At 37.4% G+C, this 22107-nt stretch overlaps 1 protein-coding gene across 1 annotated transcript in view; it reads left to right on the top strand.

The window, feature by feature from the left end:
* Positions 1 to 22107, top strand: part of LOC306886174 (gamma-2-syntrophin-like) — a 103113-nt gene that overhangs the window by 42750 nt on the left and 38256 nt on the right. The window contains exons 9-10 of the mRNA XM_079443089.1: positions 15614 to 15741; positions 20595 to 20724. Coding sequence (XP_079299215.1) covers positions 15614 to 15741; positions 20595 to 20724 — 258 coding nt within the window. The remainder of the gene's footprint in view (positions 1 to 15613; positions 15742 to 20594; positions 20725 to 22107) is intronic.

Below are 22107 nucleotides of genomic sequence, written 5' to 3'. Positions count from 1 at the left end.
CCGATCAAGCAGGAAATAGAGGTCATGTGTTTCATCTGACCTTGAAATATCATTGCCAGGGCTCCTCGCTGCCAGTTAATAGAGTGCGGCAGCCGCACAACCTGACAGACTGAGAATATCCTGCCGTCATCTGAACGAACACGCTGTGTCTCGTTAAGTCACCGGTCACTTTCTTATTCAAATCAGAGAGCAGAAGTATGGCAGACGTCTTACTCGATCTGCTCGCAGACCACACGAACACGCAGAGATTTACATGCAGCACATTAATGTAATGACACGCGTGGCACTGAAACTCTGGGGAAGCGGCGGTGCTGCGTGTCAGCAGGTGAAGCTCTGAGATCTAAGATCTGAGATCTACATAGTGCCTCTGAAAATCCATTCACACCTGAGAGAGAGAGAGAGAGATGAAAATGAGAAACACAATCTCAGAGCGCCGACAAATCAAGATTTCAGATGCCACCCTAAAGTCAGTCTATAAATAGAACAGAGCTCAGAAAAAGTGCTGATGACAGTTAGTAGCTGTTCTGGGTGTTTGCAGGGCGTTGCTATGGTGTTGCTAGAATGTTCTGGGTGTTTGCAGGGCGTTGCTATGGTGTTGCTAGAATGTTCTGTGTGTTTGAAGGGCATCGCTATGGTGTTGCTAGAATGTTCTGGGTGTTACTATGGTGTTGCTAGGATGTTCTGGGTGTTTGCAGGTTGTTGCTTTAGTGTTGCTAGAATGTTCTGGGTGTTACTATGGTGTTGCTACGGGGTTGCTAGGGTGTTCTAGGTGTTTGCCAGAGTGTTGCTATGCTGTTACTAGAATGTTTTGGGTGTTTGAAGGTCATTGCTATGGTGTTGGTAGAATGTTCTGGGTGTTTGCAGTGCGTTACTATGGTGTTGCTAGAATGTTCTGGGTGTTTTTGCAGGGTGTTAAAATGGTGTTGCAGGAATGTTCTGGGTGTTTGCAGGTTGTTGTTATAGTGTTGCTAGAATGTTCTGGGTGTTTGCAGGGTGTTGCTACACTGTAAAAAGTGATAAGTTGACTTAACTTAATCACTCCAAAAAGTGATAAGTTGACTTAACTTAAAAAAAAATTGAGGAAACCCATTGCCTTAAAATTATCAAGTAAATAATAATTTAAAAAATTAAGTTAAGTGAATTGTCAATTTTTAAATGATTATTTACTTAAATTTTTTTAAGGCAACGGGTTTCCTCATTTTTTTTAAGTTAAGTCAACTTATCACTTTTTACAGTGTAGTGTTTTGGGTGTTTACAAAGTGTTGCTATGGGGTTGCTAGGGTGTTCTGGGTGTTTGCCAGAGTGTTACTATGCTGTTGCTAGAATGTTCTGGATGTTTGAAGGGCATTGCTACGGTGTTGCTAGAATGTTCTGGGTGTTTTTGCCAGGGTGTTACTATGGTGTTGCAGGAATGTTCTTGGTGTTTGCAGGGTGTTGCTATTGGGGTTGCTAGGGTGTTCTGGGTGCTTGCAGGGTGTTGTTATGAGGTTGCTAGAGTGTTCTGGGTGTTTGAAGGACATTGCTATGGTGTTGCTAGAATGTGCTGGGTGTTTGCAGGGCATTACTATGGTGTTGCTAGAATGTGCTGGGTGTTTGCAGGGCGTTACTATGGTGTTGCTAGAATGTTCTGGGTGTTTCTGCAGGGTGTGACTATGGTGTTGCAGGAATGTTCTGGGTGTTTGCAGGTTGTTGCTATGGTGTTGCTAGAATGTTCTGGGTGTTTGCTAGGGCGTTACTATGGTGTTCAAGAATGCTTTGGGTGTTTACTAGGGCATTACTATGCTGTTGCAAGAATGTTCGGGGGGTTGTTTGCCAAGGTGTTGCTGGGGTGCTGTAGGGGTTTTTGGCAGGGTCTTGCTATGGGGTTGCTGAGATGCTGTAGGTGTTTTGGCAGGTGTTGCTTTGGGGTTGCTGGGGTGCTGTAGGTGTTTTGGCAGGGCGTTGCTTGGGTGTTCTAGATGTTTGCCAGGGTTTTGCTATAAGATTTCTGGAATGTTCAGAATGTTTGTCAATGCAATGCTATGGGGTTGCTGGGGTGTTCTGTGTGTTTTTTTTACTAATAGTCCCTCCCCATCTCTCTGTGATATTCTGATCTCTGGATATAGCTCGGTTTCCTCCTTTAATTTAAGATTATACAATATTTCTTCCATATTTTAAACACACATTTTTCCCTGAGTTTAATCAACACTAATAGTGATGTTTGCCTTAACACATAATATGTGACACAATAGTCTCTATGGTGTGTTCAGATCAGCTCATTTGTCACTTCTTTTTAAATGAGAGCATCTCCAGGAGCACAACTGTTTCTTTTAATGAAGTTCCTCTAGACGCATTGTATTAAAAAAAAAAAAAATGGGAAGAATGTAGGAGCATGTAAGGTGTCTTTCCAGGAAAAGTGTACACAGATACTTAATTATTAAACATTGAATGGAAGCCACTGTGTCCAGTTAGCGTAAAGAGATTAATTATTTTCTTCTATTGACTCTCTCTGCATTTGCCAGGCATGGAAATGTGCAAAAACACACGCGGTGCTCTCCTGACTGCTGAGTCGACAATATTTGTGCTTTTTCTTGTGTTCCTCAAATTAGTTTTTTTTCTAATCCTCTTGTAGTGTTTGAGCTCGTAGGCCGCAGGTGATTATAATTCTCGGAGCTTGTAATCCCCTCCAGGCTGCTCTGACATTGAGCTGACTGACAGCGTCTCGCTTTCATCGGGCGACGGGCTGGTGCTTTAGCATTTATTTATTTACATACTTTCCAATAATTAGCATAGCAGCTCTTTTTGCCAAATCTGAAGGTAGGGATGCCAAATAAAATTGTTATTTCGGTGCATACTTAACACTGAAACTATAAAAAATACAGCAGTTTCACTAGTAGTTTGGTTGTACCGACTCTAAATACTGAGAACGGTCAAAATACTGTCTTGATATTCATGTATTAATCTAATTCATATCGGATTTGTGTCCAAATATTGGATCTGTGCTTTAAGCCTTGCAATGCAGCCTAATAGACCTGTCTTCAGCTATTATGTTATTAATATTAATCCAAAAACAATATTAACGAAAACAAAGAGTAAACCACATTGCCCTGCTGAAAAACAGCTTAAACAAGCCTTAAAGGTGGTTGAATATACAGCTAAACCAGCTGAAACCAACCTCTTCAGACTGTTTACTTAAAAAGTTTATTTATTTATTTGCAAGATACTCTTTATTTATTTACTTAATTATTTGAACCATTTGAAGAAATATTTACCTAAAATAAATTTACTTGAAGTCTAAGTGGCATTATTTCTTAAATATTAATATGTTATTATTATTCAACCTTTACATGGAATGTGTTTACTAAGTAAATTATACATATACAGGTACATCTCAAAAAATTAGAATATCGTGAAAAAGGTCAATATTTTTTATCACCCATATATTATATAAATTCATTACACATAGAGTGAAATATTTCAAGCCTTTATTTCTTGACATTTTGATGATTATGGCTTACAGATAATGACAACTTGCACTCAATACTTGGTTGGGCATCCTTTTGCCTGAATTACTGCATCAATGCGGCATGACATGGAGGCAATCGCCCTGTGGCACTGCTCAGGTGTAATGGAAGCCCTCTTTTGCTTTGATAGCGGCCTTCAGGTCATCTGCATTGGTGTCTCTCATCTTCCTCTTGACAATATCGGTTCAGGTCAGTCGAGTTTGCTGGCCAATCAAGCACAGTAACACCATGGTCATTGAACCAGCTTTTGGTACCTTTGGCAGTGTGGGGAGGTGCCAAATCCTGCTGGAAAATGAAATCAGCATCTCCATAAAGCTTGTCAGCAGAAGGAAGCATGAAGTGCTCTAAAATTTCCTGGTAGATGGCTGCATTGATTGTGGACTTCAGAAAACACAGTAGACCAACACCAACAGATGACATGGCAGCCCAAATCATCACTGACTGTGGAAACTTCACACTGGACTTCAAGCAACATGGATTCTGTGCCTCTCCACTCTTCCTCCTGAACTTGATTTCCAAATGAAATGCAAAATTTACTTTCATCTGAAATGAGGACTTTGGACCACTGAGCAACAGTCCAGACCTTTTTCTCCACAGCCCAGGTAAGACGCTTCTGACGTTGTCTCTGGTTCAGAAGTGGCTTGGTAGCCCTTTTCCTGAAGACGTCTGAGCGTGGTGACTCTTGATGCACTAACTCCAGCTTCAGTCCACTCCTTGTGAAGCTCTCCCAAGTGTTTGAATCAGTCATCCCTGTTGCTTGTGCACCTTTTCCTACCCAAATTCTTCCTTCCAGTCAACTTTGTATTTAATATGCTTTGATACAGCACTCTGTGAACAGCCACCCCTTTCAGTAATGACCCTCTGTGACTTACCCTCTTTGTGGAGGGCGTCAATGTTCATCTTCTGGATCATTACCAAGTCAGCACTCTTCTCCATTATTGTGGTTTCAAAGATCAAGAGATGTAAATATTCTCAAATGTAAATATTCTAATAGTGTGAGATACTGATTTTTGACTTTCATGAGCTTTAAGCTCTAATCATCAAAATTAAAACAAAAAAAACTTTTGAAATGTTTTACTTTACATGTAATGAATCTAAATATAAACTTTTTCACGATATAATTTTTTTTTTTAGATGTACCTGTATATATATATATATATATATATATATATATATATATATATACACAGTGAAAAAAAAAAAAAAAGTCATCCCCTGCTGATTTTGTACGTTTACCCACTGACAAAGAAATTATCAGTCTATAATTTTAATGGTAGATTTATTTTAACAATGAGAGACAGAATAACAATAAAAAAATCCAGAAAAATGTATTTCAAAAAGTTATAAATTGATTTACATTTTAATGAGTGAAATAAGTATTTGATCCCCTATCAATAAGCAAGATTTCTGGCTCCCAGGTGTCTTATACAGGTAAGGAGCTGAGATTAGGAGCACTCTCTTAAAGGGAGCTACGCCATTGACAAACACAAATACTGTAAATTAACTCACTTTCAATGGCATCTACTAATATAAATATATTAATATTCATTCAATATTCATTATATTACTACTTAACATATACATAGTCGTCTAAAATATATTTCATATATATATATACTGTATGTAAATACTCTTACTGTATGACAACTATTGGCTCATCTGAGGCTATTTTTATTAGAGAAAGAGTGAAATGGCACTGCTGTATGGTGATGAACCTTTCTGGATGTATGGAAGAGAAACCGTAATTAAAAGCTGGTGTTGGGCTCATGAGGGACGCTCTGTCAGTCTGATCCATCTTGACATGCCGGCAATATTTCATTCAGTGTCATCTCTGGGCTCTTGCTAGAGCAGCTCAACATGAAAGTCAAATCAAGTTTAATTATCCAGCCTCGGTCCGAGTAAACAGCAGAGTGGAGAATGTGACTGGAGGAAGTCTTCACATGTAATTGGAGATGGCTTGAAAATCCAGCCACAAGTGAAAGCATCCAGTCAGAGATGAAATACGGAAGTAATTATGTTAAAAGTTTCTTATACAGGTAAAAGAAAACCTTTTCTTTTTTCCCATCTTGTCTCCCTGCTATAGTGTAGTTATTAAGTTATTAAGATAGATAGATAGATAGATAGATAGATAGATAGATAGATAGATAGATAGATAGATAGATAGATAGATAGATAGATAGATAGATAGATAGATAGATTCAGGTGCATCTCAAACAAATTTAATATCGTGGAAAAGTTCATTTATTTGTGTAACTTCTTTAAAAAAAGTTAAACTTTCATATATTCTAGATTCATTGCATGTAAAGTAAAACATTTCAAAAGTTTTTTGTTTTAATTTTGATGATTAGAGCTTACAGCTAATGAAAGTCATAAATCCAGTATCTCAAAATATTAGAATATTTATATTTGAGTTTCATTAAATGACCATCCCTACAGTATAATTTCCGGGTATCTCCTGTTCTTTGTGTAAGGATTAGCCCTTATTTTAATTTAGCTTTTAGGGAATCTATTCTTAAGATTCGATATTTATATGATATCAATCAAAACGTATAATTTCAAAGGTTTTAACGACTCGTCCAGCGAATCGTTAAATTCAGTACATCTTTAACAATTTTGTTTATCTTATTCGTGTCCAACGATAAAACAAACCAAATAGTACTTTATCAAAATTCATGAGCATAGGTAACGCGATCTTTGGCAAATAGTTTGAGACTTGAAAATCACATAGCACCAGACAAAAGATTTCTTAATAAATCAAAGTTTATTTTCTACTCTACAATACTACTAAGCTAAAATAACACAAAACAGAATACGTACACACACAAACATTGCAGGCAATGAACTTGAAGAAAGCTTAAACTAGCACTCTTTTGCTAGTTACTGAAACCTCGCTATGAGGGAGTTTCAAGCAGAGAACTTGTCTGTCTTTACTCTTAAAATTACTTCAACCGGTTTCCAGCAGAATTATGGAGAATTGTTTGATTACTTGCTTTAAGTTGAGTCTGACAGCTGATCTGTGTTTTCGCGTGGTCTCCACGGGCTCGGCGGGAACCTCCAGGCTAATTGGCTGCTGATGTGCCGTCATCACGCAATGTCACTGGGGATGCTCTCTTGCAGTTGGTTGGTTTTCCGTGCGTAAATGAAGAATATATCCTAGCAGATCCCTATAAGTGTTTTAATCATACATTATGATGAGAAAAGTCAACTTTCATCCACACCAAATTATTGCTGACGCAACTAGCTTTCATTCAAATTGAAACAACAGCTATTTGGTATACAGGTCCTTCTCAAAACATTAGCATATTGTGATAAAGTTAATTATTTTCTGTAATGTACTGATAAACATTAGACTTTCATATATTTTAGATTCATTACAACACAACTGAAGTAGTTCAAGCCTTTTATTGTTTTAATATTGATGATTTTGGCATACAGCTCATGAAAACCCAAAATTCCTATCTCAAAAAATTAGCATATTTCATCCGACCAATAAAAGAATGGCCATTATGTTCATTTATGCACTCAATACTTGGTCGGGAATCCTTATGCAGAAATGACTGCTTCAATGCGGCGTGGCATGGAGGCAATCAGCCTGTGGCACTGCTGAGGTGTTATGGAGGCCCAGGATGCTTCGATAGCGGCCTTAAGCTCATCCAGAGTGTTGGGTCTTGCGTCTCTCAACTTTCTCTTCACAATATCCCACAGATTCTCTATGGGGTTCAGGTCAGGAGAGTTGGCAGGCCAATTGAGCACAGTAATACCATGGTCAGTAAACCATTTACCAGTGGTTTTGGCACTGTGAGCAGGTGCCAGGTCGTGCTGAAAAATGAAATCTTCATCTCCATAAAGCTTTTCAGCAGATGGAAGCATGAAGTGCTCCAAAATCTCCTGATAGCTAGCTGCATTGACCCTGCCCTTGATAAAACACAGTGGACCAACACCAGCATCACTGACTGTGGGTACTTGACACTGGACTTCAGGCATTTTGGCATTTCCCTCTCCCCAGTCTTCCTCCAGACTCTGGCACCTTGATTTCCGAATGACATGCAAAATTTGCTTTCATCCGAAAAAAGTACTTTGGACCACTGAGCAACAGTCCAGTGCTGCTTCTCTGTAGCCCAGGTCAGGTGCTTCTGCCGCTGTTTCTGGTTCAAAAGTGGCTTGACCTGGGGAATGCGGCATCTGTAGCCCATTTCCTGCACACGCCTGTACACGGTGGCTCTGGATGTTTCTACTCCAGACTCAGTCCACTGCTTCCGCAGGTCCCCCAAGGTCTGGAATCGGTCCTTCTCCACAATCTTCCTCAGGGTCCGGTCACCTCTTCTCGTTGTGCTGCGTTTTCTGCCACACTTTTTCCTTCCCACAGACTTCCCACTGAGGTGCCTTGATACAGCACTCTGGGAACAGCCTATTCGTTCAGAAATTTCTTTCTGTGTCTTACCCTCTTGCTTGAGGGTGTCAATGATGGCCTTCTGGACAGCAGTCAGGTCGGCAGTCTTACCCATGATTGCGGTTTTGAGTAATGAACCAGGCTGGGAGTTTTTAAAAGCCTCAGGAATCTTTTGCAGGTGTTTAGAGTTAATTAGTTGATTCAGATGATTAGGTTAATAGCTCGTTTAGAGAACCTTTTCATGATATGCAAATTTTTTGAGATAGTAATTTGGGGTTTTCATGAGCTGTATGCCAAAATCATCAATATTAAAACAATAAAAGGCTTGAACTACTTCAGTTGTGTTGTAATGAATCTAAAATATATGAAAGTCTAATGTTTATTAGTACATTACAGAAAATAATGAACTTTATCACAATATGCTAATTTTTTGAGAAGGACCTGTACACAAAGTACATACCTTAATTTTATATACTACATGGGTTAATGCATCGATTAACATGCTACCTTCTAAATAATCACACCAAGCATATGAAAGACATAAAATAAACACACAACCTCAATATATATTGTCTATATATATATATATATGTTGCTTTTGGTAGCAGCAACAATTATTATGTCTTTCGGAACACCCATAAAGGTCCGATCTTCTTTGTTCTGCCAATAAGAAGAAAAGGCACGTTTCTCTGCTGGGGAGACACGGGAGGTAATGGGAATGTCACTCCGAATGGAGATCTGGTGATTTTCTTAGCTCGGATGTCTGTTATGAAACCATCATCTTTGTTGATACCATCATTGAATTACTGCGTTAAACGATCAGGAGATATCAGGGAGGGTCTGTGCTGGAGTCTTTCCAGATGCCACATGCTTTGTACTGTTGATTACGCGACTTTTATTTATGGTAAACCGGTCAGGAACAACATTGAAGGTTCTGTTCTAAATCCATTTCAGATGTTCCCTCAAATCTCCTGAGATAAGGAGATTTAGGTCAGGAAATCGGCCAGCCAGTCAAATGCAGATTCTGGGAGTGGAAGTCTTAACTCCTGCTAAGGAATGTGCTGTCTTGAAATTATTTTGTGTGTGTATCCTGCTCTACAAGGCATTACATTTGAAACCACAATAATGGGGAAGACTGCTGACTTGGCAATGATCCAGAAGATGAACATTGACACCCTCCACAAAGAGGGTAAATCACAGAGGGTCATTACTGAAAAGGGTGGCTGTTCACAGAGTGCTGTATCAAAGCATATTAAATGCAAACTTTACTGGAAGGAAGAATTTGGGTAGGAAAAGGTGCACAAGCAACAGGGATGACCGCAAGCTTGAGAATACTGTCAAGCAAAGCTGATTCAAACACTTGTGAGAGCTTCACAAGGAGTGGACTGAAGCTGGAGTCAGTGCATCAAGAGTCACCACGCTCAGACGTCTTCAGGAAAAGGGCTACCAAGCCACTTATGAAACAGAAACGTCAGAAGCATCTTACCTGGGCTGTGGAGAAAAAGAACTGGACTGTTGCTCAGTGGTCCAAAGTCCTCTTTTCAGATAAAAGTAAATTTTGCATTTCATTTGGAAATCAAGGTCCAAGAGTCTGGAGGCAGAATGGAGAGGCACAGAATTCATGTTGCTTGAAGTCCAGTGTGAAGTTTCTGAAGTCAGTGATGATTTGGGGTGCTGTGACATTTGCCGATGTTGGTCCATTGTGTTTTATCAAGTCCAAAGTCAATGCAGCCGTCTACCAGGAGATTTTGGAGCACTTTTTGCTTCCATCTGCTGACAAGCTTAATGGAGATGCTGATTTCCTTTTCCAGCAGGACTTTAGCACCTGCCCACAGAGCCAAAACCACTTCAAAGTGGTTTGCTGACCATGATGTTGCTGTGCTTAATTGGCCAGTCAACATGCCTGACCTGAACCCCATATGGAATCTATGGGATATTTTCAAGAGAAAAATGAGAAACAGTGGCTCTAACAATACATACGAGCTGAATACTCAATAGTGCCTCAGCAGTGCCACAGGCTTATCGCTTCCATGCCACACCTCACTGATGCTGGAGTTTGTGCTAAATGAGCCCTGACCAAGTATTGAGTGCATAAATGAACATACTTTAAAGAACTTGAACTTTTCTGTTGGCAAATTATTGTTTTGATTGATCTTAGGAAATATTCTAAAATTTGGAGATACTGGATTTTTGACTTTCATGAGCTGTAAGCTCTAATCATCAAAATTAAAACAAATTTTTTTAAAAATATATTTTACTTTACATGTAATCAGAATCAGAATCAGAATGAGCTTTATTGGCCAAGTATGTTTACACATACGAGGAATTTGTTATAGTGACAGAAGCTCCACAGTGCAACAAAGACAGCAACAGGACAGGACACAGATAATAAAGAATAATATCCAAATAGGCAATGTACAAAACAGCAAAAACACAATATATAATATAGACAATTATGTATGTACAGGTCTGATATGTGCAATTTTTAAATGATAAAAAATAAAAAATAAAAATTAGTAAGTGTGGTGGATAAATAATGTATAATAGTTGTGTGTTCCGCGTTTATTGTCAAGTTGTTCATGAGATGGATTGCCTGAGGGAAGAAACTGTTTCTATGTCTGGACGTTCTGGTGCTCAGAGCTCTGTAGCGTCGACCAGAGGAGTGTGCTGGATTGAACAGTTCAAACAGGGAGTGTGCTGGATGTGAGGGATCCAGAGTGATTTTACCAGCCCTTTTGCTCACTCTGGATAAGTACAGTTCTTGGAGAGTGGGGAGGGTTGTACCAATGATTCGCTCAGCAGTCCGGACTACCCTCCGTAGTCTTCTGAGGTCAGATTTGGTAGGTGAGCTAAACCAGACAGTTATGAAGTGCAGAGGACGGATTCAATGATGGCAGAGTAGAACTGTTTCAGCAGCTCCTGTGGCAGGTTGAACTTCCAGTTAATGAAGAGTGTTTCTAGATCTGAACAGCACATCTTCTTTAACACAGTTACATCTGTACACCACCTCTCATTGATGTAAAAGCACGTCCCGCCGCCGCGCGATTTCCCCGTTGATTCCGCGTCCCGATCTGCTCTGATCAGCTGGAAATTAGCCAGATTTAGCACGCTATCCGGAATGTCGCTATTCAGCCAGGTTTCCGTGAAACACGGAGCAGCAGAGTTAGAAAAATCCTTGTTTGTCCTTGAGAGCAGAAGGAGTTCGTCCATTTTGTTGGGTAGAGAGCGGAGATTCGCCAGATGGATGCTAAGCAACGCCAGTCTAAATCCGCGCTGACGAAGCATCACAAGCGCGCCGGCTCGCTTCCCCCGTCTGCGCGTCCCATCCTGAAGCGTTTGACTAGAGCTACGGCTCCGCCAACTACAATGTCCAGCAAAACGTCCAAATAGTCAAAATCCGGTAAAAGATTTTGTGGTGTGTTCTGCCGAATGTTCAGCAGGTCATCCCTGGTAAAACTGATCGTATTTGAGAAACAAAAAAACAGGAAAAACAAACAAAAACAATACAAACACAAAAGAGCAAAGCACAGTAGCTGCCATCTGCGGTGCCATCTTCCACTCAGTAATGAATCTAGAATATAAGAAAGTTAAACTTTTTGAATTAAGTTACGAAAAAGAAATGAACTTTTTATGATATTCTAATTTTATATATATGTGCTTTTTAATGGCATGGGCGGGTGTTTTTGTTCAACAGCCCAAAAGTAGTCAAATAATGCGCATCCATCCATATTAAAACGTGCTTCACACGGCTCCGGGGGGTGAACTAAGGCCTCCTGTAGCGAATTGATGCGTTTTTGTAAGAAAATATCCATATTTAAAAAGATATAAACACTTTGTTCCCACTTCCGCTAACTGTCATTGGTGGAAGCTGTTCCGGTGGATGACGTAGGGCGTATGCACAGTGCCAGTGATTAGAGACAAACGCGGAAGCACAGAGGAGAAAGAACAAAATAAAATGCCGGTCACGAATTAGAAGCACAAAACGAGGATTTGTAAAGAAAAATGTTGGATGATTTTGATATAAGCCAAGAGGAAACTGGTTTTCCTTTCCTTTTTTTCCTAAGGAAACTTTCCTTCTTTTTTGTCTTACAAACAAACGTTGGTTTTTGCGAGACTCACATGCGCATGCGTTGCGCCGGCGTCCTACGTCATACACCGGAAAACCAGTCTCTCCTACAACAGTTAGTGGAAGTTATGTTTATATTGTTATAAATATGGATATTTTTCTTACAAAAATGCATCGATTCGCTACAGGAGGCCTTGATTCACCCACTGGAGCCGTGTGAGACACATTTTAATATTGATGGATGCGCTTTATTTGACTATATTTGGACTGTTGAACACCCGCCCATGCCATTATAAAGCTTGGAAAAGCAAGGACAATTTTTAGTACAACTCAGATTGGATTCGTCTGAAAGAAGAAAGTCATATACACCTAGGATGCCTTGAGGGTGAGTAAAACATGGACTAATTTTCATTTTTGGGTGAACTAACCCTTTAAGCTAAATGAAAACCAAACATGTTGCCTAAAATAAACCAAAATGCCCTGTACATTGCATAGAAGCAAGGTCAGAAACGGCTCTAAAAATATCTATATCCACATCTTAAGCATCCCACAGCTACTGTGAAGCACCTGTACTGATGTGTTTTGCAGAAAAATATGATTTTTATTTGATACGAGGAGATTTATAAGCTTACCGACTTTGCACTGACTATTTGCATCAAAGAGATTCACACATGTCATGCATAATATTACGTTAATACTGATATGACTGACGGGATTTTGCAGTTGAAGTGAGTAGAGCACAAATGTGATGCACATTAGGGGCTGCACAGTTTGAAGACTATAAACTGTAGAATTGACAAGCTGAATTGTATGGGTTCCCAGCAGCGTTTGCAGCAGTCTGTGGAAGCCTCTCTCTGTCAGGGCCGTAACCATCATAGACACTGAGGGGGAAGTTTCCCACAATCATTAGAAATGGCCAAACTGCCCCTCCAATGTCTGAAAATATATTCAAAAACATTCATGTAATTCCTAACTGAATGTGACGAGATGAGAAAAGTTTTGCATTTTCAGCATATTTTTGCTAAAAATTCTAAATGATTACTTTACAACTATATGGTTTCTGCCAAAGGAAAAAATAACCTAAAACATGTAATTACAACTTTTTACAGATTTTACTCATTATTTTTATTTGCAATTCTTTCAAAATTCTGACTTTTTTTTCCCCCTCGCAAGATATAAACTTTGTATATAAAAAGATATAAAAAGTTGGAATTGTCACATTTATTCCATGGCAGAAACAAAACAAAACAAACAAAAAAATAATAATAAACTGAATTTGAAGCTGTATACTCAGAATTTTAAGAAAAAAAGTCACAATTGAAACAAAAAAGTCAGAATTCTGAGTTTATATCTCGTAGTTGTTTATCTTGAAATTCTGAATTCTATTTTGTTTTCTCAGAATTGCGAGAAACTAAAATCAAAGTGTTAAATAAAAAGTTGCAATTACCTTTTCATTCATTTTTTATTCCGTAGTTGAAAAAAAAAAAAGAATTCCTAGATGTAAACTTAGAATTCTACGGAGCCCCTTAGAGCTCCGGAAAGATTTCGAAAGATTTCGGGGTGGGTGAAAAAAATTTGGGGTGGGAGAAAAAAATATTTTTCAAATCTTTTGCGTTCTCTCGCAAAACTTTTGCATTCCCTCGAGAAACTTTGCGTTCTCTCGCAAAGATGTTTGCGTTCCCTAGAATAACAACAGAAAAATCCAGAAAAACACATTTGAAAAAATGTATAAATTGATTTGCATTTTTAATGAGTCAAATAAGTATTTGATCCCCTATCAATCAGCAAGATTTCTGGCTCCCAGGTGTCTTTTCTACAGGTAAGGAGCTGAGATTAGGAGCACTCTCTTAAAGGGAGTCTCAGCTTGTATAAAAGACAACCAGTCCACAGAAGCAATCAATCAATCAGATTCCAAACTCTCCACCATGGCCAAGACCAAAGAGCTGTCCAAAGATGTCAGGGACAAGATTGTAGACCTACACAATGCTGGAATGGGCTACAAGACCATCGCCAAGCAGTTCGGTGAGATGGTGACAACAGCTGGTGCGATTATTCGTAAATGGAAGAAACAAAATAACTACCAATCTCCCTCGGACTGGGGCTCCATGCAAGATCTCACCTCGTGGAGTTTCAATGATCATGAGAACGGTGAGGAATCAGCCCAGAACTACACGGGAGGATCTTGTCAATGATCTCAAGGCAGCTGGGACCATAGTCACCAAGAAAACAATTGGTAACACACTACGCCGTGAAGGACTGAAATCCCCCTGCTCAAGAAAGCACATGTACATGCCCGTCTGAAGTTTGCCAATGATTCAGAGGAGAACTGGGTGAAAGTGTTGTAGTCAGATGAGACCAAAATCCAGCTCTTTGACATCAACTCAACTCACCGTGTTTGGAGGAGGAGGAATGCTGCCTATGACCCCAAGAACACCATCACCACCGTCAAACATGGAGGTGAAAACATTATGCTTTGGGGGTGTTTTTCTGCTAAGGGGACATGACAACTGCACCGCATCAAAGGGATGATGGACGGGGTCATGTACCGTCAGGGCCAGGGCATTGAAAATGGGTCGTGGATGGGTATTCCAGCATGACAATGACCCAAAACACACGGCCAAGGCAGCAAAAGAGTGGCTCAAGAAGAAGCACATTAAGGTCCTGGAGTGGCCTAGCCAGTCTCCAGACCTTAATCCCATAGAAAATCTGTGGAGGGAGCTGAAGGTTCGAGTTGCCAAACATCAGCCTCGAAACCATAATGACTTGGAGAGGATGTGCAAAGAGGAGTGGGACAAAATCCCTCCTGAGATGTGTGCAAACCTGGTGGCCAACTACAAGAAACGTCTGACCTCTGTGATTGCCAACAAGGGTTTTGCCACCAAGTACTAAGTCATGTTATGTGAAGGGGTCAAATACTTATTTGACTTATTAAAATGCAAATCAACATGTTTTTTCTGGATTTTTGTTGTTGTTATTCTCTCTCTCTGTTCAAATAAACCTACCATTAAAATTATAGACTGATCATTTCTTTCTCAGTGGGCAAACGTACAAAATCAGCAGGGGATCAAATAATATTTTCCCCCACTGTATGTCTTGCAATTGTGTTTTTCTCTTTGTTTCTGCTAGAATAAAAAAAAAGTTAATTTGTTTTTATTTCACAATTTGGACTTAGTTTCTCACATTTCTGAGAAAACAGAATTTGCGATATATATATATATATATATATATTCAGAAATATGAGATGTAAACTCAAAATTGTGAGGAAAAGGTCAGATTTCTAAGATAAAAATGAGCAATTACCTTATTTATTTTTTATTTTTAAGTCTGTGGCCAAAATGTGCTTCCATAGCGTTTGAAAGCTAACTATGCATTTACAGTGTTCAAACGTTCATCTACTTTAGACTTTCATCATCATTCTCCTTCTTCTGTGAATATGCATGGAAAATGTCATGCATTTATGTAAGGCAACTGTAATCCTCATTGATTTCTAAAATACAGCAGGATCAGGTCGAGCCTGAGGGGCCGAGTGCCGCGGATGCTTTTGAATCACAGGCCGTGGTTACTGGCACCGTGATCAAAGGCCAACGGATGGCACTAAAACGAGATGTTTCTGCTCCGGCCTCTCACTCTCTCCCTCTCATTTATTCCGTCCAGGCCCCGTCGTCGCCCTCCTCACCTTCGGTTAATGAACCAAAGTATGAGAAACGCTGGCTGGATACCGTCAGCCTCCCTCTGTTCATGGCTCGAATCTCTCGACGCAAAGCTGGAACCGACAAATTAAGGTACGGTAATCCGCCGTGATGCCGCACGAGCTGCAAGGTTTGCCCAGTGTTTGTTTTGCAAGCGTTTTTCATTTAGGTGAGAGGATGTTAAATCCAATATGTATGCAGCGGCATGCCGTGTCTGGAAAGGTCAGCGATGCAGCAGCCACAGGTCGAGAAGAAGTGGCTCTAACTTTAGTCATCTGCCGTTGAAAGCAGAATGATATCGCATCACATCGGCGGAGAAGAGAGATCTATAAATATCCACTCTAAAACTCAAAGCTTGTGATTGCAGCAGGTGGAATCAGATCCTTAATTAGGCAGAATGCATAATCTGAATATATTTCTATGTGCTTCGGGCTCGATTCCAGGTGGAGTTTCAGGTCTGACAACTTTGATTTTAACCCTACTGTATATGCCTTCTGTCGTCTGAGTTTTTTAGTCTAATTGTACAAATGTCCAGCTTCAGCTGGTGCTTCATGTGTCTTATTGCTGTTAAATCTTGACTGATTTTTATAATGTAAACAGAATTCAGAAGAACTGTAGTCATATTTCCAGATGAACTCTTACTGGACTGAAGCAGCTCAGCTTTACTTGATTCTCCATCAATAATTTTTTAGAAACATCAGTGCGTCTCAAATCTGATCATCAGGATCTTTTGAGGAGCGTTTGTTTCCAGAAGCTTTACGTTCACTGTTCCTCAGCGGAGGAATGATGTGCATCTCCCATCGTCTGAGGAGCGTTTATTTCTTCATCTCTCAATCAGCATTGGATTGCATTGCATTATATGTTTGGATCATTTCAGTCTCATCTTACTAAGACATTATTGGAGATATAGAGTGATGACTCATTTTTAGATTATTTTATGTCAGTATCTGCTATACTGTTATAAAGATCTCATTGATTTACACTACAAGCATTAGAATTTCATCACTTTTTGACATATGCATATCAGCATCTGCACCAAATTGCATATTTTTGAGTCTTTGAATAAAACTGAGCTGTTTTCCTTCATATTCTCCCTATGTCAAACTATATGAGCCATAAAACCCTTATGGATCAAATATGATACAGAACATAAATACATATGCATTTTTTTGTAATACGAGAGGAGAATAAATGGGGAAAACATGTCACTGATGCATGTCTTCCATTCTAAATTGTATTTTTATTTACAAATTTTGGTTGTTTTACATTTGCATTGAAATATAAAAAACAATAGTATTGATTTTTATTTAAAAATTATTACAAAAATATATTTTTATTTTATTATTTATTAATGCATTTTAATATAACATAATTTCATTTAATGCAATATTTATTTACTTTTGGCCAACATCCCTCATTCAAGTTTGATATATCTTCTAATTTATGTTTTTGTTTTATTTTTACATTGAAATATATAAAAAAAATGCTTAAATTTTAAATTAATTTTAAATAAATTAAAATATAAAAAAAAAATATATAAAATAATTTTAATCTAAACTTTAATCTAATTTTAATCTAGTGTATTAAAGGGATCATATGACGTCACTAAAAAGAACATTATTTTGTGTATTTAGTGTAATGCAATGTGTTTATTGCTCCTCTATGACCCGCCTTTCTGAAACGCACCAATTTTTATAAAGCTCATCGTTCTGAGAAGCGAGGTGTGCTCTGATTGGCCAGCTATCCAATGCGTTTTGATTGGCCGAATACCTCACGCGTGAGACGGAAATGTTATGCCCCTTACCGTGTCCCAGCACGACGACACAAAAACAATAAAACCCATTATAAACGAGCCATTTGTTGCATCCAGTGGGGATATAATTACTGATTATAATGACTTATACTGTCTTTTTACTCGTTGCGTTGCATCATGCCGCGTAAACATTACCATGTCTGCATTTGTGATCGTTGAAACGCCAAACAAGCACTACTCTACACAGCTCAAAATTCATGTTTGAATAGTCAGTGGCAAATTCTTTAAATAAGAAAATGTACTTACAGGCTGTGAGTCAGAAGAGACTGTCCTTGCAAAGCTGGAATTGTCCCACTTTATAGAAACAGCCTTTGAGCACAGCTGGCAGGCTACTCTTACATTCAGGAAATAGTCCTCCATTAAAATGCGCTGCAACACTCTAATATTCAGGTTGAACTGTTCTGGAACAGTGTTGAAATACAACTTAACCACTGATTTCTAGTTGTGTCATCTTTTGGCAACCCAAACAAAGTAGAACGTTTCGCTTTCACAACGAAACACAGCGTCTCCAGGACATGGCGCTGGCGGGTAACGACAATACTACAGCGAGAATAATAGTTCTGCCTTCTTTCTTTGCGTATACATTTGGGCGGTGTTTTGCAAATCTCCCCACACTGTGATGTAGACGTGTGGGTGGGTGTTTGAATGAGCCGTTTTAGAGGGGCGTGGACGAGTCTTAACTTTTATAAAGAATATCTCTTTGGTTTTGAGACTTTAGTCTTTGCTACTTCAGGGATCTATGCACGAACAGCTTGTAACGCTCCAAAGAGAAAGAAAAACTTGAAATCGCATCATATGACCCCTTTAAAAAGTTTGGGCTCTTCTGGTCTGAAATGTTCAATAAACTGTTCCATTTAGAAAAAATAAATACATTTCTGATTATAATTTCATATGTCAGGCTTTACAGAGTTAAATATGTTTTTCTTTTTCTCTCTAAGTATTTATTGATTTGTTTTTCCATCCATCAACTTTACTTTCTCTAACACGCAATCTTCTGAGCAACTGAATGTATTTTTAAACATTTAACATCTAAGAGTCCATCTTTCATGCAGGATTGTCATCTTTTCATAATTTTAATGCTCAGATTTCACATCCCAGTACCATTCCCATCAAATTTAAATGCTCCCAAAAGCATCTTCTCAGTCTTCGTCATGAGCGTCTCTCTCTCTATGTATGCGATGGCCGATGAAGACGCTCTCTCCAGACTAATAGATTTTTTATTGTGTTCTGTCAGTCAGACGCGCGGCTTCTTGATTTCAAAGCGCTGGGCTACATTCTGCTGCTAGTTCAAGCAGAAAATTACATTCTACAGGCAATTTCTATCTGAAAAAGTCCAAGCGCTGAATGGACACATCTCACACATGGTTGGCATTAATTGAAATCATGCCATTTATTGAATCGCTTTATTGGAAAAGTTGGAAGCTGCTAAAGATGTCATGTTTTGAGAGCAATGCTTCTGTAATCTCACTTCAGTAATAGAGTTAGTCTTGCTCTCGCTTGATTTAATGCATTAGAAATATTCATCTCACAGCCTTTTGCCCTCAGTGGCCCTTCATAAGCATAATAATGTGGGCCACAATGGAAAGGACTGCTCGAGCATCACGCAGAATATGTTATGACGTGACGGTCTTTCTGACAGCTATTATTAAATAGTCAGTCCGGCAAATCAGAGTGTAATTCATCTGCGGCAGGCTTCGAACATACACTGAAATTAAATGTCAAAGCCGCCCATTATAGACAATTGATGGTGGAGTGAGTATGACAACCCTGTCTATCAACTCACGCATCTCATCCCTCACATTTGTATTGACAGCTTTGCACATTTAAAACAAACGGAAACAAGCAGGTAACAAAATCTGAACTGACAGATGTGTTTCAGGTCAGTGTTTTGATAGCACTGGGACATCTGTATGCAGTCTGGTTTTGTGCCTGGATTATTTATTTTTATTTTTGTTTTTTTATTTGAATCATCACAATTATTGTCATCTGGAAATTTATACTGGGAATACATTAATGTAATGCAAACAACAACAACAAACATCCATCATCTTGCCTATTTTTTTAGAATTCATGTGAATCGTCTGGGAATTTGTGCTGTAAGCCACCTGTGACCACGCAATGATTCAATACTGTGCTAATTGTGACCACACTTATCGATTTTTCTCTGTTCTTGCAATGTACAATATGTCTCTGATGTCTTATTAATTTCTTCATCAATAATAGAATAAATATCTGTGGTCCTGAAGATTTGATCAGGAATCGTTTCATTCCTGACACGTATCTTGCATCATGAACTACTTACTGCCAGAGTTTATTTTACCACAGCGAGTCACTCTAATAACAATGACTCCGTTCACAATAGAGCACTAGCGTATGAGGGTGCTCATACTGGCAATATGTACTTTATGCTGCTGCATGCTGTTTTTAGAAATAATTTGTCAAACAGTACACAATATACAACAATAAGTGTCTCAAGTAGAAGTGTGCTATTGTTAACAGATTCATGACGGCAACGATGATGATTAGTATTAATGCCTTTATTCTTTATTTATAATGTTTAATGTATGATTATTATTATTCATACTTTATTATTAAAACTTGTATTTTTAATACTTTTCTAAAAACTTTTATTAATTAATTATTTTAATATTTTTTTATTTTTGTGTATAATCATTTAAATAATAATAACAATAATAAATATTTAATGTGTTTGTATATATATAAAATCAATTAATTAATAAATAATGCATTACTTTTATGTATTTATTTATTTAATAAATTAAATATTATTATTATTTGTGTGTTTAATTAATATTACATTTAAAATAATGTTTTTATTAATGTATTATTTTTTTAATATTATTATTATTATTAATTATTATTATAAGTGTATAGTGATCATAATTATTATAATACTTTTATTTGTAATATGTCATTATTATTATTTTTGTCTTCAATTAATTTCATAAATAATAATAATAATAATAATAATTTTAAAATCCAGATGTTTTATAAATACAGAAAATCTGCATACTGTAAGAAACAGTGTGATTTGTATGGTAGTTTGGTATTCTAGAGTTGTGCTGTTATCAGGGAATTTAATATTTCATATTCCTGTTTTTTCTTCATCCAGATCGAACAGTTTTGAAGTCATTGCCTTAGATGGAGTTTGCACGCACGTTCTTCAATTTTGCACTGCAGCTGAAAGCACAGACTGGCTTCAAGCAATATCAACCAATATCAACGATTTGACCCAGGAGAGCGTAAGTAACATGCATTATCTGCTGCAGCCATTAGTGTAAGTGAAACCATGAGAGATCAGAGCAGATACGGCCATCTGAGTGCCAGACCGGCTATAGAGGACAGTAATGCTGCTTCTCATGCATTGATGTACAGTGCTGCAGCAAACACACTGGACGGAAATTTTATGACTGCTTTCAGGCTGAAATATGAATATGCAACTGAAATGTTGCTGTGTTCAGACCATCTGCAGTATCGCATGATATACAGTTCACCATATTTTTATGTAGTTACTCTTGGGGACGCATCCAGGTTGTATTTCACATTAAAATCTCTATAGAGAGAACTTAGAAATTATAGTTTGCATTAAGTAAGAGACTCGCAGATTTATCTGATGCTGAGTCTGAGTCAGGTCACAGATCTAATTTTGGAGATACTTTTCTGTAAACTGCAGGTTAGTTTGTCAAAGAGCAAGATAATTTAGATAATTAAAAAATAAAATAAAAAAAATAAAATAATAATTTAACATATTTTGCTCTTCAAAAATTTGTTTTAGAGTCGTCTCAAGTCAAACTAAAGTGTCCATCTCGACTGAAAACCATCATGTCTTGACAATTTTTTATTTTTTTAAATATTAATGTATGCTTGATATATTGATTTTATTTATTTATTTAAACTTAAAATATACTTTTGTTGTCTTCACAATGTAAAAACAAATGATCATATGATTATTATAAAAAAGATTGTATTTATTTATTTATATGTTCATTTCACTTAAAATGGGACATTTATTAAATGATGATTATTATTAACATATTTATTTATTTATTTATTATAATTGTACTTGAAATTGTACACATATGCACTTCACGGATGTACTTTAATTTTTTTACACTTATCATTAATACACTTTATTATTTATTTTACTTTAACTTTACATTTTTGTACACTTCACAGATGTAGTTTACAATTTAAAACAATTAAAAATAATAATTTTTAGATTATTACTTTAGAGCTATAGTAATTTTGCTGCGTTCGGTTATATTATATGTTTATTATAATTCATATTATTATTAAACTATTATTGTATTAATATTATTTAACTGATATATGACATTTAGTTCTATATTATTATTCTTTTTTTCATTACTTAATATTTATTGCTAATTACCTAAATTACCTATAAATATAAATAACTATATTGAAATTACTAGCTATTTATCATTTAATAAATCACATTATATCATATATATCATTTTTTTTTTTTTTTTTTTTTTTTTACATTTGTGTTCAGAAAAAAATTACATATGTTTTTTTATTTTTTAAATAATATGAATTCTCAACATAGTACTGATATAACCTTCTGGCAGCAGTTTTATATATAAAGCCGTATAAAATTATTATAT

The sequence above is a fragment of the Barbus barbus genome (genome assembly GCF_936440315.1).
Source record: "Barbus barbus genome assembly, chromosome: 20".
Taxonomy (NCBI): Eukaryota; Metazoa; Chordata; class Actinopteri; order Cypriniformes; family Cyprinidae; genus Barbus; species Barbus barbus.
This window is presented reverse-complemented; position numbering and strand designations above follow the sequence as displayed.